The sequence below is a fragment of the Lepus europaeus genome, chromosome 6, assembly GCF_033115175.1.
Source record: "Lepus europaeus isolate LE1 chromosome 6, mLepTim1.pri, whole genome shotgun sequence".
Taxonomy (NCBI): domain Eukaryota; kingdom Metazoa; phylum Chordata; class Mammalia; order Lagomorpha; family Leporidae; genus Lepus; species Lepus europaeus.
In genome coordinates this window covers 95,968,568-95,988,404 of record NC_084832.1, presented here as the reverse complement: position 1 = coordinate 95,988,404, position 19,837 = coordinate 95,968,568, and the positions used below count along the sequence as shown (strand labels likewise).

Here is a 19,837-nt window from a genome sequence, read left to right as displayed (position 1 = left end):
ATCTCAACCAGTGACTTAACCACTAGACCAAATGCCTCTGCCTTAATTTGGTTTTGGTTGTTAGTTTTAATATGAAAGGTAGCTTCTATAATCTTTATTTTAGCCCTCGTGGATCCTTAGGGAAGTGCTGACCAGTCTTGTTGTTTGTCCAAAAGGAGAATAAGGCCCCGGGAGGTTAAATCACAAAGTCACATGGCTGAACAGGGCCCACTCACTCTCCGCCCAGCTTCGGGGTCCCTCCACGCCCTGTGGCCTCTCCTTACCCGTCTGCCGCCTGTGGACACACAGTTTCTGCGGCAACATCCCAGGTTACCAGTGTAGGTCTTTTATTGAACACCTGCTAGCTGTCAGTGCTCTCATGGCCCTTTTCAGAGAGGCTAATGTGCTGCCGCTGCCGCACCGTCTCGGAGTTGGCCGGGAGCCCAGCTGTGAAGGTGAGCCAGGGCAGAATCTGCAACAGACAGTGACAGTCTCTTGTTTCCAGGTTTCCTTTCCCTGGGCTTTGGCTGGCAGCTCAGTGTCCCTGAGGCTAGAACTTATTCTCAAAGGCCCAGCAGAAGTGGCCTGGGCGTCTTGCAGTAGCCAACTCTAACCCTAAGATTGCAAGCATCCACCAGTGGCTATCTGTTACGTGAGTGTTGACCAAAGCATCCCTCTCCCAAAGACCAAAATACAAGAGCACTTCAAAAAGTTTGTGGAAATGGAATGTTTTTCGGGTGCAAAAAATCTTCAGATCCACGCATTTAAGGGGCCTCCATAAAGATCACGGAAAAACGCATATTATGAAAGAAATAGGCATGGATTTCAAAATTTTTTCCCCAAATAAACATCTTTTAATTGCATTTTTCTTTTTTTTTTTTTAGATTTATTTATTTATTTGAAAGTCAGAGTTACACAGAGAGAGAAGGAAAGGCAGAGAGAGAGAGAGAGGGAGAGAGGTCTTCCATCTGCTGATTCACTCCCCAGTTGGCCGCAACAGCCAGAACTACGCTGATCCAAAGCCAGGAGCCAGGAACTTCTTCCGGGTCTTCCCATGTGGGTGCAGAGGCCCAAGGACTTGGGCCATCTTCTACTGCTTTCCCAGGCCACAGCAGAGAGCTGGATCAGAAGCGGAGCTGCTGGGACTCAAACTGGCACCCATATAGGATACCAGCACTGCAGGTGGTGGCTTTTACCTGCTATGCCACAGCGCTGACCCTTAATTGCATTTTTCTACAAAGTACTCTATAAGGAGGAAATTTGATGAGTGCAAAGCCAGATCAGAGAGCACCTCTAAAGATTTATTTTGTTTATTTGAAAGCCATAGTTAGAGAGAAGGAGAGACAGAGAGAAAGAGATCTTCCATCTGCTGGTTCACTCTCAAATGGCCACAATGAGCCTGGAACTACATCCACACTCTACATGGGTGCAGGGGCCCAAGCACTTGGGCCATCTTCTGCTGCTTTCCCAGGCCTTTAGCAGGCAGCAGGATTGGAAGCAGAGCAGCTGGGACTCGAATCTACACTCTAATATTGGATGCTAGCATCACATGTGGCAGCTAACAACATGCACCCCCATACATTTTTTTTTTTTTAAAGATCTTTATTTATTTGAAATGCAGAGATACAGAGAGAGAGAAAGACAGAGAGAGATCTTCCGTCTGCTAGTTCACTCCCCAGATGGCCACAGTGGCTGGGGCTGGGAGCCAGGAGCTTATTCTGGGTGTAGGGGCCCAAGCACTTGGGCCATCTTCTGCTGCTTTCCCAGGCATATTAGGAGGGAAGTGGATCCGAAGTGGAACAGCCAGTACTTGAACTGGCGCCCATATGGGATGCCAGCATTGCAGTGGAGGTTTAACCCACTATGTGCCACGGCGTCCCCCTCCCCCCTATACATTTTTTTTTAAGATTTATTTATTTGAAATTCAGAGTTACACCGAGAGAGAAGGAGAGGCGGGGTAGGGGTGGTCTTCCATCCGCTGGTTCACTCCCCAATTTGCCGCAATGACTAGAGCTGCGCCGATCCGAAGCCAGGAGCAGGAGCTTCCTCCCGGTCTCCCACGTGGGTGTAGGGCCATCTTCTACTGCTCTCCCAGGCCACAGCAGAGAGCTGGATAGGAAGTGGAGCAGCTGGGCCTGGAACCAGTGCCCATATGGGATGCCAGCACTGCAGGTGGTAGCTTAACCTGCTATGCCACAGTGCCGCCAACCCTCCTCCCCCCAATACATTTTTTAAAAAGAGCAAATTGAGTTCCCTGAAGCTCTGGCTGGAATCTAGTGCATAGGAAGCTACAGGCTGATCACCCCACTGGGCTGAGTGTGTGTGCTCCAGCTTCCTGCACTCCTCCAGGCCCCGGCCTTGGTGTCTGGGGAGCTAAACGCCCAGCCACGTGTGCTGGTTCTGGGAGTTTAACCTGTTGGAGCTGTGGCGTGTCGTAGCAGGGTCTGTCAGGGCTCACATCCTTTGATGAGCGTCTCTCTTCCACTGGAGGCGGAGCTGCCCTCAGCTCCTCCCACCTCTGCTGCAGCCCCTGGACAGGTGACACCCACCTGGTAACATGTCTCTTCCATTTTTAATTGAGACTGAGCAGATGTTCGGTGCTTACGGAGCAGATGGACTGTGCTGCTCTGTTCTTGGCTTCTGCAAGCATTTGTTCCTTCAAATCAGAGGTGCAGTGCACGTGCCAGAGGGAAGTCAGAAAGGCCTCCGAGAGAAATACTCCAGAGGCGCGGCGGCCGAGCAGGAAAGGACTGGGCCCGGGAACCGCATTTGTAAAGCCCTGAGAAGGGAGAGAACGTGGCAGCCTGGGCAAAGACCAGGTTTTGTGTTTGGCTGGGGTAGCACGCAGGTGTGCAGTGGGCAGGGCTTGAGGTGAGGCTGGGAAGGTGGGTGAACCTGGGGAGACTTCCTGTGCCCGGCAGGGCCTTTCTGAACTTTCCCAGAATGACTTGCTCAGGTCTGTGCTTCGCAGCCCTTCTGGGAGCAGAGGGAGGCCTGGATGCGGGGAGAAGCGGGGGCCCAGTTAGGGAGAGGCTCAGCTGCAGGCCTGGCAGAGTGGGGTCCTGCATGCGGGACCCTGCAGCCGGCCTCTCTTCCTGATCCCCACTCCTGTGTGCCCTCCTCACTCTGTGTCCCTGGGGAGTCAGTGTCCCTCTCTGAGCCTCGATTTCACCACCTCTACGTGAGAATTTTCTCCATCACTTTTTTTTTTTTGACAGGCAGAGTTAGAGAGAGACAGAGAAAGGTCTTCCTTTTTGCTGGTTCACCCCCCAAATGGCCGCTACTGCCAGCGCGCTGCGGCTGGTGCACTGCGCTGATCCGAAGCCAGGAGCCAGGTGCTTCCTCCTGGTCTCCATGTGGGTGCAGGGCCCAAGCACTTGGGCCATCCTCCACTGCCTTCCCGGGCCATAGCAGAGAGCTGGCCTGGAAGAGGGGCAACCGGGACAGAATCCAGCGCCCCAACCGGGACTAGAACCTGGTGTGCCGGCGCCGCAGGCAGAGGATTAGCCTATTGAGCTGCGGCGCTGGCCCTCTCCATCACTTCTAACTAGCAGTTCCCAAACTGTCCTTGGCCATGCGGGCCCTAGTGCTGGGAGTGGCCCCTCCTGTTCCCCAGCCCTGGTCCTGCTGGGCCCGGAGGGAGTGGGCAGAGTGAGGTGCTGACACGCAGGAGTCCCCATCCCTGCCAGACATGGGCTCCGGAACTTGGAGGGGCACCAATCCCGGGGGGTCGCCAGGCCAGGCCTGTGGAGAACAGGGTGCCCCTGGTTCGTGAGACCCTTTGCCCACCACCTGGGGCTGCCCTACAGCTGGGTCAGTGCCTAGGCCCCAGAGGACCGGGCTGGTTCCCTGGCAGCAACACAGCCTCTTGTTCCTACAGCAAGAAAGCCCCCACCCCCCACACCCACACCAGGGAGGCGGGCAGCCCTCGCCCAGCCTCGCCCCATTGCCCCCATCCCTGCCTATGCCCCTTGGCCTCTGGCCTCCAGGCGGAGTACATAGACTTCTCTGGCGACTGACCCTCTCCCGCCCAGTTCCCTGCTCCCGGGAGTGGGGGAGAGGCCATTTGTAGGAGACAACCGCGTCTTGTGCGCTGGACTTGAGGAATTTGCCCAGAAGTAGCACAATGGCCCCATTCTTCCATGTGGCCTTAATGCGCCCCCGCCCACCCAGCCCCCCACTCCTGTTCCTGCGAGTGGGGCCGCATGCCTAGCACCCAGCCAGTCAGCCGGTGTGCCCAGGAAGTGACACGTGGCTGAAGGGGCCGGGAGTGACAGGCCCCCCAGGGCCTCTTCCAGACCCAGCTGTGAGCAGTGGTCCCGAGGCTCTGCGGCTACAGCAGCCACACCTCACGTGGTTGTGGCTCCCGACTAGGAGTTCCCCCTCCCTCTACATGTCACCCCCAGGACGTCCTGCTGAAGACCTGGGCCGCTCATTCTACCTGGGCTCCAATCCCTGTGCCCCTTCCCCCTTGGCCAGCTTTCTGAGGGGCAGCACGGCCCTGACACCTGCGGGACCCTGGTGGGGAGAAGGGCAGGGCCTGTCTGCAAAGAGTCACAAGACGCCACCTCCCACGACCTGGCGGTTGGGCTCCCGGGCTGAGTTGGGGTAACTAGAAACTCATTATCTGGGTTCTGTGGGGACAGTGCCCCAGGCTCCCTTCTGCTAGTGCAGCCCTTCCCTCCTCCCAGAACCCTGGCGCCCACCTTAGCCCTTCCTTCTCAAGGGGCCTCTGCCCCAGGCCTCCAAGCGCAGTCCTGCCCCCATCAATGCTGCTGTGTCGGGAGGGGACAGGGGCTTCCTCCAGTCCCTAGGCTGCCTGCAGCAGAGGCCCGCTGGTCAAGGGAGGCCGCTGAGCCTGGGCAGCCCAGCCAGGCCCAGGGATGTCCTGCAGCTAGGTGTCAGCAGCTTCCCCAGCGCAGGAGGAGTGGGAGCCCCCTCCTCCCGCATAGCTGTGGCCTCACCAGCAGACAGCTGTGGGCCACAGAGAAGGGGCGGGAGGAGAGCTAGTCCTCAGCTGAGCATCCAGCGCAGCTCTGCCTTCTGGTTCTCCGTGTGCCTGCAGGTCTGTTCTGGCTGCACCCACCGTCCCCTGGGAAAGGCCAGCCAGCCCCTTCCCCACTTGGAGGAGCAGTCAGTGTGCGTGTGTGTCTGTGTGTGTGCGCCCGTGCACATGGGTGTGCATGGCGAGGAAATAGACTGCATCCTTGGGGCCAGGCCATGGAGGTGGACATCGGTGCCAGGGCCCTGGAAAGCAGCTGCGGGTGCCAGGATGGGAGCGGACTGCCCGGGCCGCGCCTGCACCGGGAGACGTGCACTGGGGAGCCCCAGGGGCAGGTCTGGGGTGCCCACCCTCTCTCACTTTCTCTTCCTGTACAGTTCCGGGGCCGGGCCAACCTGCACGTGTTCGAGGACTGGTGTGGCAGCTCCATCCAGCAGCTCAGGAGGAACCTGCACTTCCCACTGTACCCCCACGTGAGTGCCCGCTCGGCTGCCTCGCCGCTCCTTTTTCTCGCGCTCAGCTTTCCTTGCTATTCTGGTCCATCTCGCCTCCTTTATGCTGAGGTCCGCCTTTCCCCTGCCCATCATAACCCCCTTGCTCCTTCCCCAGGGATTCTTTGAGCCCTGCGTCACTCTTTGTGACTGTCTTTGTGGCTCATGACAATGGGATACCATGGACAGTTGTGCTGGTCGTGCACTGTACAAAGTCCCTTAGGTGCAGAGACAGGTGGGAGCTGAAATCCACCCTGGTCCCTCCTGGGCTTGCCACCAGTCCTGAGCACACTGACGTCTTTGGCTTCTCCCCCTCTTCTGAGTGACAGTTTTCTTGGTATAGATCCGCACAACCCTGAGGAAGCTGGCTGTGTCCCCCAAATGGACCAACTACGGCCTCCGTATCTTTGGCTACCTGCACCCCTTCACTGACGGTGAGGCCGGCCCCGAAGCCCCGTTCTTCCTGCTGCCGCACAGCTGTGCGAGGCATGGGAGCCTGCAGCTGGGGAATAAGCCTGGGCAGCCCGGTGCCTAGAGTTCCCTCTTTGGGACGCTGTCTGGCAGCGGCTCCCCTGTGCAACTCCTCGTGCCCCTCCACGCGGTCTTCCCGGGTGTAGAAAGCCCCTCTTCACAGAGAGGGAGGTCGCAGCCCTGTCTGCCGGGCCCTTCTCGCCTCACCTGGACACTGTCCCCGTGCGCCCAGGGACAGTCCAGTTTGCCATCGCTGCAGATGACAACGCTGAGTTCTGGCTGAGCCATGATGACCAGGTTGCAGGCCTTCAGCTGCTGGCCAGTGTGGGCAAGGTAGGCCCGGCTGGGCCCCAGGAGCCTCTGCCGGGAGACTGGGGATGAAGCTGTGTCCCTCCTCCCCGCCAGCCCCTGTGCCACCGAGGTGTGCCAGGCCTCACCCATCTCTGGGGCCCTGCAGTCTTTAGTGTGCATGCTGTGGGCTGCGGGACCGGGGCCCTCTAGCAAGGGGTGGGGGGTGCCTCTTGCTGAGACCGGCCCCCTGCTTACCTCCCGCCTCTCTGTCTTCCTCTCTGTCCCTTCCCACGGTCCTCCTGCTCTTCTCACTCTCCTCTCCTCCCGTGCTTCCGCTGCTCCTCTCCCTTTTGCTCCCCACTCTAGACTGGAAAGGAGTGGACCGCCCCCGGAGAGTTTGGGAAATTTCGGAGTCAAATTTCCAAGCCGGTGAGGTGAGTAGGTGCATTTTTGCGAGCACCTGGGGTGCTGAGTCCAGTCCAGGCGAGGGAGCTCCAAGGCTTCCTGCAGCAGAAGCTCAGTGTCCCTGGAAGCCGTCTGGCCTGCCCCTTGTCACTTTACAGAGGAGCGAGCACGCTGCAAACTGAGACCCAGGGAGGGGCGTGCCTCAGGGCAGGTCCACAGCTAGCCGTCCAGGGACACTCAGGTCTGGGAACCAGGGCTCCTTTCCGCTACTCCTCCATGCCTAGAACAGCCTGGACACTGGCCGCAGGGAACTGTAGGAATGACCTGGTAGCAGCCATCCCCTAATGGACAGACTGCCAGTATCGCTTGGACTGGTTGGAAAAGGGACCTTAGCCCAGTGTCAGAGCGCCACCTGGTGGGGTGGCATGCACACACTCACCCCTACACAGGCAGGAAGCAGCAAGGGCATGGGGTTGCCCCTGAGACAACCTAGCCTGCAAAGGGTTTGGGAAGCAGTAGTGTTGCAGTGAGCACTGTCCAGGTCACTCCCACCACTTATGATCATGTGACTTGCAGCAAATTACCCAAGATTTCTGTGCCTCCGTCTTCTCGTTTAGCATGGCAACTACTCAGAGTTAAGGTTTCTGTGGTCTCCCTGTGGCTACCGCACCTGACAGAAGGTCACACTGGCAGAGAGGGGCCCCCAGCCCACACGCGAGTGTGGCAGGCTCCTGGGGAAGGGACGGGGTTGGGGGATGGCGCCGGCGAGCCCGTGTCTCTGCTCTCTCCCTCCAGCCTGTCAGCCTCTCACAGGTACTACTTTGAGGTACTGCACAAGCAGAATGACCAGGGTACTGACCACGTGGAGGTCGCGGTGAGTGCCCCCTGCTGTTCCCTGTCCAAGCTCCGGGAATCCTGAGCGAAATCAGCTGCCTCCAACCTCGCTCGTCCACCCTGTCTCCTTACAGTGGCGGAAGAGCGACCCCGGGGCCAAGTTCACCATCATTGACTCCCCTTCCCTGTCCCTCTTCACAAGTGAGTAGGCGCTGCCCGGCCTGCAGCACACGGGCTCACCGTGAGCCCCCTGGGTGGATGCTCGGGGTGAGGCGGCAGCACTGGGGGCACTTGGGTGGGGTGAGGAGCAGGGCGGGATCCGAAGGTCAGGGGTCTTTAGCTCTCCAGGGTCAGAGATGCATTTGAGAACCTGCTGGAAGCTCTCTGAGCCCTCAGCAAAGTGCACCTGTCCACAAGCACCACCCCCCAAGTCTTGCAAACAGTTTTGGGGGTGCAGAGCCCATGCAGCAGATCCCCTGCCTCCTGACGAGGTGGCTGTGGTTCTCAGGCAGTCAGAGCAGAGGAGAGTGGACTTCCTCACCAGCTCCACGTCTGGGTTTACATCGGTCCATTTTCTCACACTCTTGTCTGGAGGTGAAAACCACCACCCAGAGGGGACAGATGTGGGAAGAGCCAGCAGGGCCAGAACCACCCCCCCTCGCCCCGCCCCCCAGAGAGGGTCAGGAGCGAGTGCAGGAGGCTGGAGAGACCAGGGAGGGCTTGTGTTGGAAGGAAGCAAGGACAGGGGCTGGCACTGTGGTGCATGGATTAAGCCACTGCCTATGCCACTGGCATCCCATATGGGCACTGGTTTGAGACCCGGCTGCCCCACTTCCAATCCAGCTCTCTGCTATGGCCTGGGAAAGCAGCAGCAGATGGCCCAGGTACTTGGGCCCCTATACCCATGTGGGAGACCTGGAACAAGCTCCCGGCTCCTGGCTTTAGCCTGGCCCAGACTCAGCCGTTGCAGCCATTTGGGGAGTGGACCAGCAGATGGAAGACCTCTTTCTGTCTCTCCCTCTGGAGTCTGAAATACTAACACATCTGAAGCTTTGGGGGCCTTCTGTGCTCAACCAATAAGATCTAGGCAAATATCCCCAAATCCAAAAAACTGAAATCTGAAACACTGCTGATTCCATGTGTTTTGGGGAAGGAATACCCAGCTGTATGCAAGTCATATGGTTTTGAAGGCTAAGTGGGTGAATGTTTGTAAGCTACCAGAACAGTGCTCAGCTTAGTATTTAGTGAGCGCTAAGTGTTAAATAACTAAATACAAAAGGGTGCTTCAGAAAGCTTATGGGAAATTGTATTTAAAAATGGATTTATTTTGATGCAAGCAGTTATATGAGGGGTCCCGTGGGAGGAGCAGGCCCTCAACCTGGGGGTAGGAGGCCCGCACCCCACATCTTAGTGCCCAAGTTCGCTTCCCGGCTCCGGCTCCTGACTCCAGCTTCCTGCCAGTGGGGGCCCTAGGAGGCAGTAGTGAGGGCTCAGATAACTGGGGCCCTGCCTCCCAGCTCAGCTGTCGCTGTTGCAGGTATCTGGGACTTGAACCAGCAGAGGGAAGGCTCTCTTGTCTCTCTCTCCCTTTCTACCTAAAAAGAAGAGGACATGCAAAATGCATATTATGGAAAAGGCTACGCATGATTTCCCATGTCTTTTTTGTTTATTTGTTTTGCACCAAAATAAACTCATCTTTTAATCCCATTCTGCACAAACATTTTGAGGTCTGCTCATACTAAGAGCGGTAACTTTCTCATCAATAGCAGTAAGAGGAAGAGGTGTCCTTTTCCAGGTTATGCAAATTCTGATGTCAGCCTGCCATCCAGCCGGGGGCCGGGGGTGGGAGGGAAGCAAACAGCTGGCACACCAGGCAGGGTGGGCGGGGATGGGACGTGTCCTTGCGCCTCCCGCCGCGGTGGCCACCCCGTGCCCGAGTCTCTTCTCTCATTCCTCAGAATCGGGGGCTGGTTCTCAGCTGGGTTCGCTCCGAGACTCACGGCTTCCTCTGCTCTTCCCTTCCGGGCTCAGATGAGACGGTCCTCAGGATGGACGAGGTGGGCCACATCCCACAGACAGCAGCCAGCCACACAGGCTCTGCCGACTCCCACCCCCGAGATGAGCAGCCCCCCGCCGATATGCTGCGGCCTGACCCCCGCGACACCCTCTATCAAGGTGAGGCGCCGGCCGGCCGTGCACTGGTCCTCGCAGCCGGGGTACAGTTGGAGAAGACTAGGGAGACCTGTCGCTTCCACACAGTACCCCAAAAGCCACAGGACCTTTTCACCTTCATGGTGTCCAATGTAGACGGGTACAGAAAAGTGTCACCGTGTTTATGTACCGCTTTATGGTTCTACATATCCTTCTAGTGAGACCTGTGTGGCACCAGACAGCACAGAAGGATCTGGAAGCCACATGCTTGCCATACATCCCTGGCCTCTCTTGGTCTAGACCCACTGGATTTCGGTCTTCGTCCTTCACTGATAATAAAAGACAGGCATATTTATGGGGGCACCATGTGACGTTCTGATTTGTGGATTCCTTTCTTGTCATTCACTGACAGAAACATGTTGGAACTTACTAAGGTGTTTGCGTGTAATCTTTTTAAATTTTTTTTTTCCCTATTGGAAGAGCAAAGAGAAAGAGAGACAGACCAACAGAGAGATCTCCCATCTGCTGGTTTATTCCCCAGATACCCACAAAGCCAAGAGCCCTAAACACCATCTGGGTCTCCCATGTGGGTGACAGGGACTCACATACTTGAGCCATCACCCACTGCCTCCCAGGGTGTGGATTAACAGGAAGCTGGAATTCAGAGTGGAGCCAGGACTTGAACCCAGGCACTTTGATTGATAGGGGCGCACATATATCCTGTCTTAGGCGCCTGCCTGTAGTGTGTCATTCCTCTGGGGAGTGTTTTAAGCGGTGACAGAGTACCTCTATTTTCCCCCTCGGGCTAGAGACAGCTGGAGGCTAGGAAGAGCTCCCCTGGGGAGGGACATCTGGTTATCAGTGCTGTGCAGGCCAGAGCCTGTGGCCTCTTGGAAGTTTCTAGTCCTCCCTGAGCTGTCCCTCTCCAGTGATTCCAGAGTCGTGCTGTGTCTCTGGCCAGGGACCACATCCTGAGCCCTCTGTACTGGGGTGCTCTCTAAATGCCCTCCTTCCCTCTGACAAGAAGAGCAGCGCCAGTGTGTTGGGCAGCCTTGGCCAGTGGATGCCCACTCTGACAGCGGCTGTCACCAGTGAACAGGACAGGCAGCCCCTCAGCCTCTGGGGCAGGCCCAGGGGCAGGCTCTCACTTGTACCCTCGTTCCTCTTCCCCCACTGTCCTCAGTGCCTCTGATCCCCAAGTCTCACCTCCGCCACGTGCTGCCCGATTGTCCCTACAAACCCAGCTACCTGGTGGATGGGCTTCCCCTGCAGCGATACCAGGGACTCCGGTTTGTAAGTCTTGGGCCCGGGTAGCTCCCTGGGCTGGGAAGGGACTGCCCTGCAGAGCCCAAGGGTGGGGGGGCTGTGGTCTCAGGACAATCCTCCCCCAGGCACTGCACCTCTGCCCCATCAGGGAGGCTGGGAGGCAGCCTGCTGCTCCCTGCCACCAGCCCCAACCACCAGTATTTATTCAGCTCATCATCCAGGCACCAGGGGAAGGAGGGGGATGAACAGTGTGGGTGGGAGGAGGGGTAGCTTCAGAGAGGCTCTGGGCTGTGTGGGGACCAGAGAGACAGGTGGACACCTACAGAGGCCGCAAGGTGGAGCTGGAGGCAGGAGTCACTGCCTGGCCAGAGCAGGTGGGGTATAACTGAGAAGGTCCCAGTGGAGGTGACCTTGAGCTGTGTTCAAGGGGGATGAAGGGAGCAGCAGGGTGGTAACAAGGAGGGGCAGTGCCTGGGCTGAGGAAGGAGGGAGCCGTGAGGGCTGTGAGCTGGGACAAGAGAGGAAGCCATGGGTGCCGTGGGGCTAGACTCAGCTGTGTTTGGTCCAGAGAGCTCACAGCCCTCGCCATGCAAGATCCCGGCCAAGGGCAGGCTTCTCCCTGGCTGAATGGTTTCTTACTGCTGCTGCTGCTGTCCCCACTTGCAGGTGCACCTGTCCTTTGTGTACCCCAATGACTATACCCGCCTCAGCCACATGGAGACCCACAACAAATGCTTCTATCAGGAAAACGCCTACTACCAGGACAGGTGAGCGGGCACACGGCCGTGCCAGGGGCTGCCTGGGCTGGAGTGGCCACCTGTGCCCTCCCACTCCCAAGCAGCCTCTGCTCTAACTGATACTTCACCTATAGATGCACCCTCACTCCCACTGCAGCCCGGACTGAGCCTGCGCGCTGCCGGGTGCCAGCACCTTCCTCTTTCTCCCTGCAGGTTCAGCTTTCAGGACTACATCAAGATCGACCAGCCTGAGAAGCAGGGGCTGGAGCGGCCAGGTATGGCAGCCGTGGATGGAAGCTCCTGGGTCAGGCTGGGAGGGGCACGGCCACCTGCTCTTAGGGGAGTGCAGCCTGTGCCAGCTCCGTCCCACGAGGCTTCAGATCTAAATCACATGACCCCTCCTGCGTACCCATGGTCCCCAAACCCGGTGCACATAGAAAATGACACTGCTTTGGCCAGCATGCTGGGGTCAGCTGCAGGAGTCACCGCGAGCTGCCTGCGCGAGTGGCTTGCTGGCCCTGGCTCTGGCCCAGCATTTGGGCAACTGTGCTACGGGGAAGCACTGGTCTCCCGGCCTCTCCCGTGGAGGGATGGATGCTGCTTGGTCTACACAGCAACCCTAGGAAAGATGAATTTTTATGCCTTTGATGCAGGTGAAGAAGCTGGATTGATGGAGGTTGAGTTTGCCCGAGGTAACACAGTACGTGGCAGAGTCTGGGAATCCTCCGTGTGTCGCACGCAGTCCTCCCCTGTCTTGTGCGTCCTTTTGGGAAAAGGATGAAAATCTGGGCAGGCTTTGGCCTCATGGTTAAGAAGCTGGCATCCCCTATCTGGGGGCCTGGTTTGGGTTCCAGAGCTGCTCCCAATTCCAGCTTCCTCGTGGTGTGCACTCTGGGAGGCACGGTGATGGCTGAGGCACTTGGGCCCCTGCCGTCCACCTGGGAGACCTGGCTGGAGTTCCAGGCTCCTGGCTTCAGCCTGGCTCAGCCCTGGCTGTGCAAGCATCCGAGGAGTGACCAACAGATGGGAGGTCCCTCTTCATCTGTCTTTGTCTTTCTACCTTTCAAATAAATTAAAAATGTTTCTAAAAGTTTGAAAACTGCTGATGTGAGGAATGGTTATCGTGAACAGGTTTGGAGGAGGACCTTCTAGAAGAATCCCAGTATGAAGACGTGGCAGAGGAGACCCCTGCCTCCAACGCTCGGCATACCGCCATGCCAGAGGGCAAAGAGACACCTGCCGCCAGCCCCGAGCAGGAGGCCACGGACTACCGGCTCCGGAGCCTGCGGAAGCTCCTGGGCCAGCCCCAAGCCGGCCTGCTGGCTCCCTTCTCCAAGTGGAACTCCACGCCCTTCCTGGGGAGGCCTGGGGACCTCCGGGCCCAACTACCCCAGGAGAGGAAGAGGAGACCCCGCCCCGCGCCTAGCCCCGGCTCGCCTCCTGTGAACAGGTGGCCCCCGGGGCGCCTGGCACGGAGCCTGCCTCAGAGGAAGAGGCCCAGGCCCACCGCGGCCGGCCCCGGGAAGACGCTCGGGCAGGCCCAGTGGCTGAGTCAGGTGGAGTCGTACATTGCAGAGCAGAGGCGGGGTGACGGGGCGGAGCCGCAGGCCCCCGGGCCAGCTTGGCGCGGGGAGGAGCCGGTGGTGGCCGCTGCTGGCTTGGAAGAGCAGACCGAGGCGGAGGAAGAGGGGGAAGCGGAGGAGGAGGAGGAAGAGGAGATGAGTGAGGTGTTCGAATACGTACCGGTGTTTGACCCGGTGGTCAACTGGGACCAGACCTTCAGTGCCCGCAACCTTGACTTCCAAGCCCTGAGGACCGACTGGATCGACCTGAACTGTAACACATCCGGCAACCTGCTGCTCCCGGAGCCGGAGGCGCTCGAGGTGGCGCGCGTCTTCCTGAAGCGGCTCAACCAGCGGAGCCGGGGGTAAGGTAAAGGGCTCTCCTGGCTGGGCGACGCCCGGGCCCCTCAGCTCCGTGTCCCGCCCGCAGGCGGCTGCGGCTGTCCCTCAGGCTTGGTGGGTGTGGTCCCTGAGCAGTGAAGAGAAGAACCGGGTGAAGCAGAGGCGCGAAGCCCACGCAGCCCCCAGCTGTGGGCTAGAAGGGTTAGGGCATGGACAGGACCTGGAGCTCTTGTTTCCCATTCATTCATTCAGGCAGGCAGGCAGACAACACTCTTTAGAGTAAATTCATAGACATGAAATCCATATTTTAGAGTGCACAATTCCGTGCATTTGGAAGTATATTCGGAGCCTTGTAACCATCACCGCTAAGTCCGGAACGTTCTGTCCCCTCCAAAAGCATTTCCAAACTCAGTGGTTACTTCCCATTGCCCCTTCCAGGCCCTGGCAACCGATACCTTGCTCTCTTGATCAGTTCTGGACACCTTGGGTCAGATGAATTAAGGGCACGTGTGTGCCCTTCTGTGCCTGGCTTCTTTCCCTTAGCAAAAAGTTTTTAGGGCTCTTTTGTGCTGTTGAGTGAGCCAAGGGGTTTGTTCCTTTTTGTGGCTCTAGTGGTCAGTCGGTGGACACTTGATTGGTTGCTGCCACAGGCTGCCACAGGCAGTGAGTGGCCAAGCCGCTGGAGGAACGGCCCGTCTGTTTTCCAAATCTCCTGCATCGGGTTACATTCCGAGGGTCCCGGTTTCTCTGTGTCTTCATGAGCACTTGCTGTATTCCACTTTGTATTGCTTTGTTTCAAATAACCATCTCCCGATGGAGAGCCACCCTAACGGCCATTAACGGTGTTCATGATGCCTGTTTTCACCTCTCAGGGGACAAATGGCGGTGAACCGTGCCGTCAGTGTTTATCCCATGGGCTGTGATGGGAACAGAGTGTTTTTTTTTTTTTTTAAACAGGCAGAGTGGACAGTGAGAGAGAGAGAGAGAGAGACAGCGAGAAAGGTCTTCCTTTGCCGTTGGTTCACCCTCCAATGGCCTCCGCGGCCAGCGTGCTGCGGCCGGTGCACCGCACTGATCCGATGGCAGGAGCCAGGTGCTTCTCCTGGTCTCCCATGGGGTGCAGGGCCCAAGCACTTGGGCCATCCTCTACTGCACTCCCGGGCCATAGCAGAGAGCTGGCCTGGAAGAGGGGCAACTGGGACAGAATCCGGTGTGCCAGCGCCGCAAGGTGGAGGATTAGCCTATTGAGCCATGGCACCGGCCAGGAAACAGAGTGTTTTTATTCATGAGGGTCCGTTTCTTGCACCATGACCCCTCTCACTCACCTCATGTACTTAGAATCTTCGAGATCCTCAGGGCTCAGTAGGAACATTTTTAAGACAGAAGCAGTGAACTCTAGAGAGGTCATGTATTCTGCTTGAGGCCCCACTGCTGGCCAGTGGCAAAGCTAGGAGGAAAACCAGCTGTCTCTAGACCACCGCCCTGGCTGGCTTCTACCCCTGCATGCTCCATCACGGGACAGCTAGGAATTGCTCAAGCCCCCACCCTTTCTGCCACAGGAGGTACCAGCTGCAGCGCATCGTGAATGTGGAGAAGCGACAGGACCAGCTCCGTGGGGGGCGCTACCTCCTGGAGCTGGAACTGCTGGAACAAGGCGGGCGGCTGGTGCGGCTCTCGGAGTATGTGTCTGCACGAGGCTGGCAGGGAATCGACCCAGTCGGTGGGGAGGAGACCGAGGCCCGGAACCTGCAGGGCCTGATCTGGAGCCCACACAACCGTCAGGGACAGGTCCTGAACGTCCGTGCCCCAGAGCCCAAGCTGTGCTGGCCCCAGGGTTTCTCCTGGAATCACCGTGCGGTGGTCCACTTCATCGTGCCTGGTAAGCCTCAAGCTGAGCCTGGGCCCCATCAGCAGGACGGGGACTGTAATCAAAGGTCATTAGCCTGGGCCCGGCGCTGTGGCATAGCGGGTAAAGCCACTGCCTGCAGTGCTGGCATCCCTTATGGGCGCCGGTTCAAGTCCCAGCTGCTCCACTTCCGATCCAGCTCCCTGTTAATGTGTTTGGGAAAGCAGCAGCAGATTTTTGTGCTGGGTCGCAGCTGTTCTGAGAAGTAAGGCAGGGCTGGTGTTGACGGAGTGAGTTGTGGAGCAGCAGTTGAGATACTGCTTGGAACACCCACATCTCATGTCGGGGTGCCTGTGTTCAAATCCTGGCTCTGCCTCCAAAGCCAGCTTCCTGCTGGTGCATGCCCTGAGAGGCAGCTGGTGATGGCTCCAGGGTTTGGGCCCCTTTGCCACCCACGTGGGAGTTTCAGAGTGAGTTCCAGGCTCCTGGCTTTGGCCTAGCCCATCCCCAGCTGTTGCAGGCATGAGACAGGCAGGAGTTGCAAGGGTGGGGCAGGGCCGGAAGTTAAGGAAGATGATGAGCTGGACAGTTGGCAGCGTGTGATGGAGCATGGTGGGGGCTCCCAGGAGAACTCCTGGGGCCCTGCCTTGGAGGGTTTGTGAGGAGCAGGGTGGAGAGGCCCCTCCATCCCGTGAGCTCTGCCTGCATGGCTCACAGCCCAGAGCTGCCTCCTCCCATAAGCAGAAGCCAGAGGGGCCTTCCAACGCTCACCTTTGCCTTCCCTCTCTCTTTCTGCCTGTCTGGCCCCTGGGGTAGTGAAGAACCAGGCACGCTGGGTGCAGCAGTTCATTAAAGACATGGAGACACTGCTGCAGACCACCGGCGACCCGCACTTCAACGTCGTCATCACTGACTACAGCAGTGAGGACATGGATGTCGAGATGGCCCTGCAGAGGTCCAAACTGCGCAGGTGAGGGGCCCCCGCCCCCGGAGAAGTCCCCTGCCCCTAATCCTGTCCCAGGAGCCGTCCTGGTGGCACGCCGGCCAGCTTCCTGCAGGTGTCGCCTCAGCTCACTCCTAACTCGGCCCCTCTCTTCTCATCCTGCAGCTACCAGTACATGAAGCTAACTGGAAACTTTGAGCGCTCGGCTGGACTTCAGGCTGGCATTGACCTGGTGAAGGTAGACGGCCTGCAAGGGGCTTGGCTGATGGGATGTCAGACTACTTCAAGGGTGGGCGGTTGGCGCAGCAGTTGAGGCAACGCTTGGTCGCCTGCATCCTGTATTAGAGGGCCTGGGTCTCAATGCCGGCTCCGCTCTCAGTTCCAGACTCCTGCTCATGCCACCCTGGGAGGCAGCAGGTGAAGGCTGAAGTGGTTCTGTTCCTACCCCCTGATGTGGGAGGCCCAGACTAAGTTCCAGGCTCCCAGTTTCAGGCTGACACAGCCCCGTCTGTTGCAGACATTTGGAGAGTGAACCAATGCATGGGAGATCTCTGTGCCTCTTTCAGTCTCTCTGCTTTTCAAATAAATTCAAACAAACAAACAAAAAAGACTGAGTAAGAGATAGGGAGACATTTGGGAGGTATACGTTAGCCAGCACCTGAGGGGGAACAAGAATGAGGACACAGGAGGGTCCTCTCTGCACAGCTGGTGCAGGGCCTGCACTGGGGGACAAAGCACGTGACAACTGGCACTCGCCCAGTGTCCTCAGGGTCCACAGAGTGGCAAGAGTTGGAACTCACTCTCTGGTGGTGTGAACCGTGCTCTGATGCCCAGACTGTGGAGATATGCACAGGGGTGAGATTTTTGTTGTTTTTTTTTTTTAAGATTTATTTGAGTTACAGAGACAGAGAGACACCTTCCATCCACTGGTTCACTCTTCAAGTGGCCACAGTGGCTGGGGCCTGGCCAATCCAAAGCCCCAGGCCTGGAGGTCCATCCAGGTCTCCCACGTAGGTGCAGAGGCCCAAGCACTTGGGCTGTCTTCTGCTGCTTTACCAGACACATTAGCAGGGAGCTGGATCAGAAGTGGAGCAGCTGGGACTTGAACCGGCATCCGTATGGCGTGGCCAGTGGCCATATAGCTGGCCACGCCACCATGCTGGGCCCCGGGGGTGAGTTTTGTGGAAGTGCTGTCAGTCATTCCGGTCGGGAGAGCCTTTGGATTCTCCTAGGAGGAGGCCTGGCCTCCCCGCCCAGGTCAGAGGGTCTGCTTACCCTGCCCGCATCTGTCCCCAGGACCCTCACAGCATCGTCTTCCTCTGTGACCTCCACATCCACTTCCCAGCTGGAGTCATTGATACCATCCGGAAGCACTGTGTGGAGGGCAAGATGGCCTTTGCTCCCATGGTGATGAGGCTGCACTGCGGCGCCACGCCCCAGTGGCCTGAGGGTGAGCCCCACCCTGCATGGGGGGTCGGGGGGGTGGGGGCCACCTCGCTGGACTCAGTCACGGCCGGGAAGGAAGTCCGCGTCCTCCTCCCCTGTCCTGCTGTGGTCTCTGTCCTGGGCCACCAGAGATGTGCTCCCAGGGCTGCCCCCACAGCCACCGCAGCAGGTGCATCCATGGACATTTCCTGCCCCGTATTTCCCTTCATTCGTTCATCAAACATCAGTAAGCATCTGCCGTGTGCCCATGAGGATCCGGAGATGGGACCTACCTTCTCTGGCTGCTGCCGTCCCGTGGATTCACAGAGCTGCTGCCCGCCTGTGGCCACTGCCTGTTGGGACTGCTGCACCCTGCACTTAGGGGGCTTCTCCCAAACAGGCGAGGGGTGTGCTCTGCAGACAGTCGTCAGCCTCAGCCACCCCCAGCCCCCGCCTTTGGGAAAAGACCCCGGAAGTCTCATCTGGGGCTTCCTGTCTGTCCGCAGGCTACTGGGAAGTGAACGGATTTGGACTGCTTGGCATCTACAAGTCCGACCTGGACAAGATCGGGGGCATGAACACCAAGGAGTTCCGGGACCGCTGGGGCGGGGAAGACTGGGAGCTGCTGGACAGGTGACTGGGAAAAGGGTGCACTGGGGAGGACCTGGGCCACGTCGGCCTCACTGGCACCCTTGGGTGCAGGTTCACAAGATGCAGGGAGAAAGCACTGGGCTCCACGGAAACTCGGCCATGATGTAGCCTCAGTCAGCCTGGCAGAGGGGAGTGATGCTCCCTCCCTCTGTGTCACAGGCCTACAGTGAAAGTCCCCGTGCCAGGTGTACTGCCAGGGGAAAAGCACCCGCTGCTGAGTTGTATGAACGTAAACTGCAATGTGCTGAGCACCAGGCAAGGCGCTGTGAGTGCATGCACTTGGCCATGACCCCTTCTGCGCCCAGTTGCCTGGGGGAGCTGCACTTGTGAGAATGGGTAAGGGAGACACAGGCAAAGGATCAACACAAGCTGCAAGACTCCAGTCAAAGACGACAAGTGTTGGGATCTTAAGCCTGAGGCTGGCCCCTGACCAGCAGGGGACAGTACAAGCACTCTCCAAGAAGGCAAATGGGAGAGGTAAGGTCGACGGGTCAAGCACACTGCAGCAAGCACCTGTGAGTTCTGTCGAAGCAGGAACTACTTTACTGAGGAAGCTTACAGGCTTAAAAAGCTTACGAAGGACATGCACAGTAGGGGAGCCAATCAGCGAAAAGGTCATGCAGGCATGGGTAGACCACGCACAGGGGCATATAGGGATCATGCACTGTCCACATGTCCGGAGCTAAAGCAGACCTATCCCTGCAGGTGGTCTCGCGTGGCTTAACCGCAGCGGCCCCAAACACGCCCTCTGAACATCTGCCAGGTGCCATGTTGTTAGGGACTATTTTAGGCAATGCCCAATAGACGAGACAGTGCCGGCGCTGTGGCACAGCTGGTTACTGCCTGGGATGCCAGCAGCCCATATAAAGGCCGGTTTGAGTCCCGGCTGTTCCACTTCCAATCCAGCTCCCTACTAATGCTCCTAGAAGTGCAATGGAGGTTGGCCTGAGTACTTGGGCCCCTGAACCCATGTGGGAGACCTGGATGGAGTTCCAGGCTCCTGGCTTTGGCCTGGCCAGACCTGGCTGTTGTTCACTCACTTTTGAGGAGTGAACCATCAGATGGAAGATACCTCTCTCTCTCCCCACCGCACCCCCCAATACTGCCTTTCAAATAAATAAGTAAATCTTTAAAAAAGTGGCAGTGAGATATCCAGGAGGCTCTGGGTCCCTGGAAGCCAAGAGGGAGAAGGTTTGGGGAGGAAGAAGTGATTTATAGTCAGAGGGCCTCAGAGAAGTGCAGATGGGCAGGTGGTAAGGACAGGGTGTTGTAGCTGGGCACCAGAACGTGGGTGCTGTGTTTGTGTCAGATTGCTTTTGTAACAAGTTTGCTGCCAAGAAAAGGGAAAGAAAATGGTACCTTGAGGTTTTTTTTTTTTTGTAAGATTTATGTATGACAAAGTTACAGAGAGAGGGAGAGACAGAGAAAGTTCTTGCATGCG

At 57.9% G+C, this 19,837-nt stretch overlaps 1 protein-coding gene across 1 annotated transcript in view; it reads left to right on the top strand.

The window, feature by feature from the left end:
* B4GALNT3 (beta-1,4-N-acetyl-galactosaminyltransferase 3) overlaps positions 1–19,837 on the top strand; it is a 108,572-nt gene that overhangs the window by 82,812 nt on the left and 5,923 nt on the right. Inside the window, exons 4-19 of the mRNA XM_062195421.1 lie at positions 5,359–5,454; positions 5,816–5,906; positions 6,176–6,276; positions 6,601–6,668; positions 7,435–7,513; positions 7,608–7,674; positions 9,505–9,648; positions 10,808–10,917; positions 11,557–11,657; positions 11,841–11,902; positions 12,759–13,554; positions 15,091–15,410; positions 16,194–16,347; positions 16,486–16,558; positions 17,617–17,770; positions 18,252–18,378. Coding sequence (XP_062051405.1) covers positions 5,359–5,454; positions 5,816–5,906; positions 6,176–6,276; positions 6,601–6,668; positions 7,435–7,513; positions 7,608–7,674; positions 9,505–9,648; positions 10,808–10,917; positions 11,557–11,657; positions 11,841–11,902; positions 12,759–13,554; positions 15,091–15,410; positions 16,194–16,347; positions 16,486–16,558; positions 17,617–17,770; positions 18,252–18,378 — 2,543 coding nt within the window. The remainder of the gene's footprint in view (positions 1–5,358; positions 5,455–5,815; positions 5,907–6,175; positions 6,277–6,600; positions 6,669–7,434; positions 7,514–7,607; positions 7,675–9,504; positions 9,649–10,807; positions 10,918–11,556; positions 11,658–11,840; positions 11,903–12,758; positions 13,555–15,090; positions 15,411–16,193; positions 16,348–16,485; positions 16,559–17,616; positions 17,771–18,251; positions 18,379–19,837) is intronic.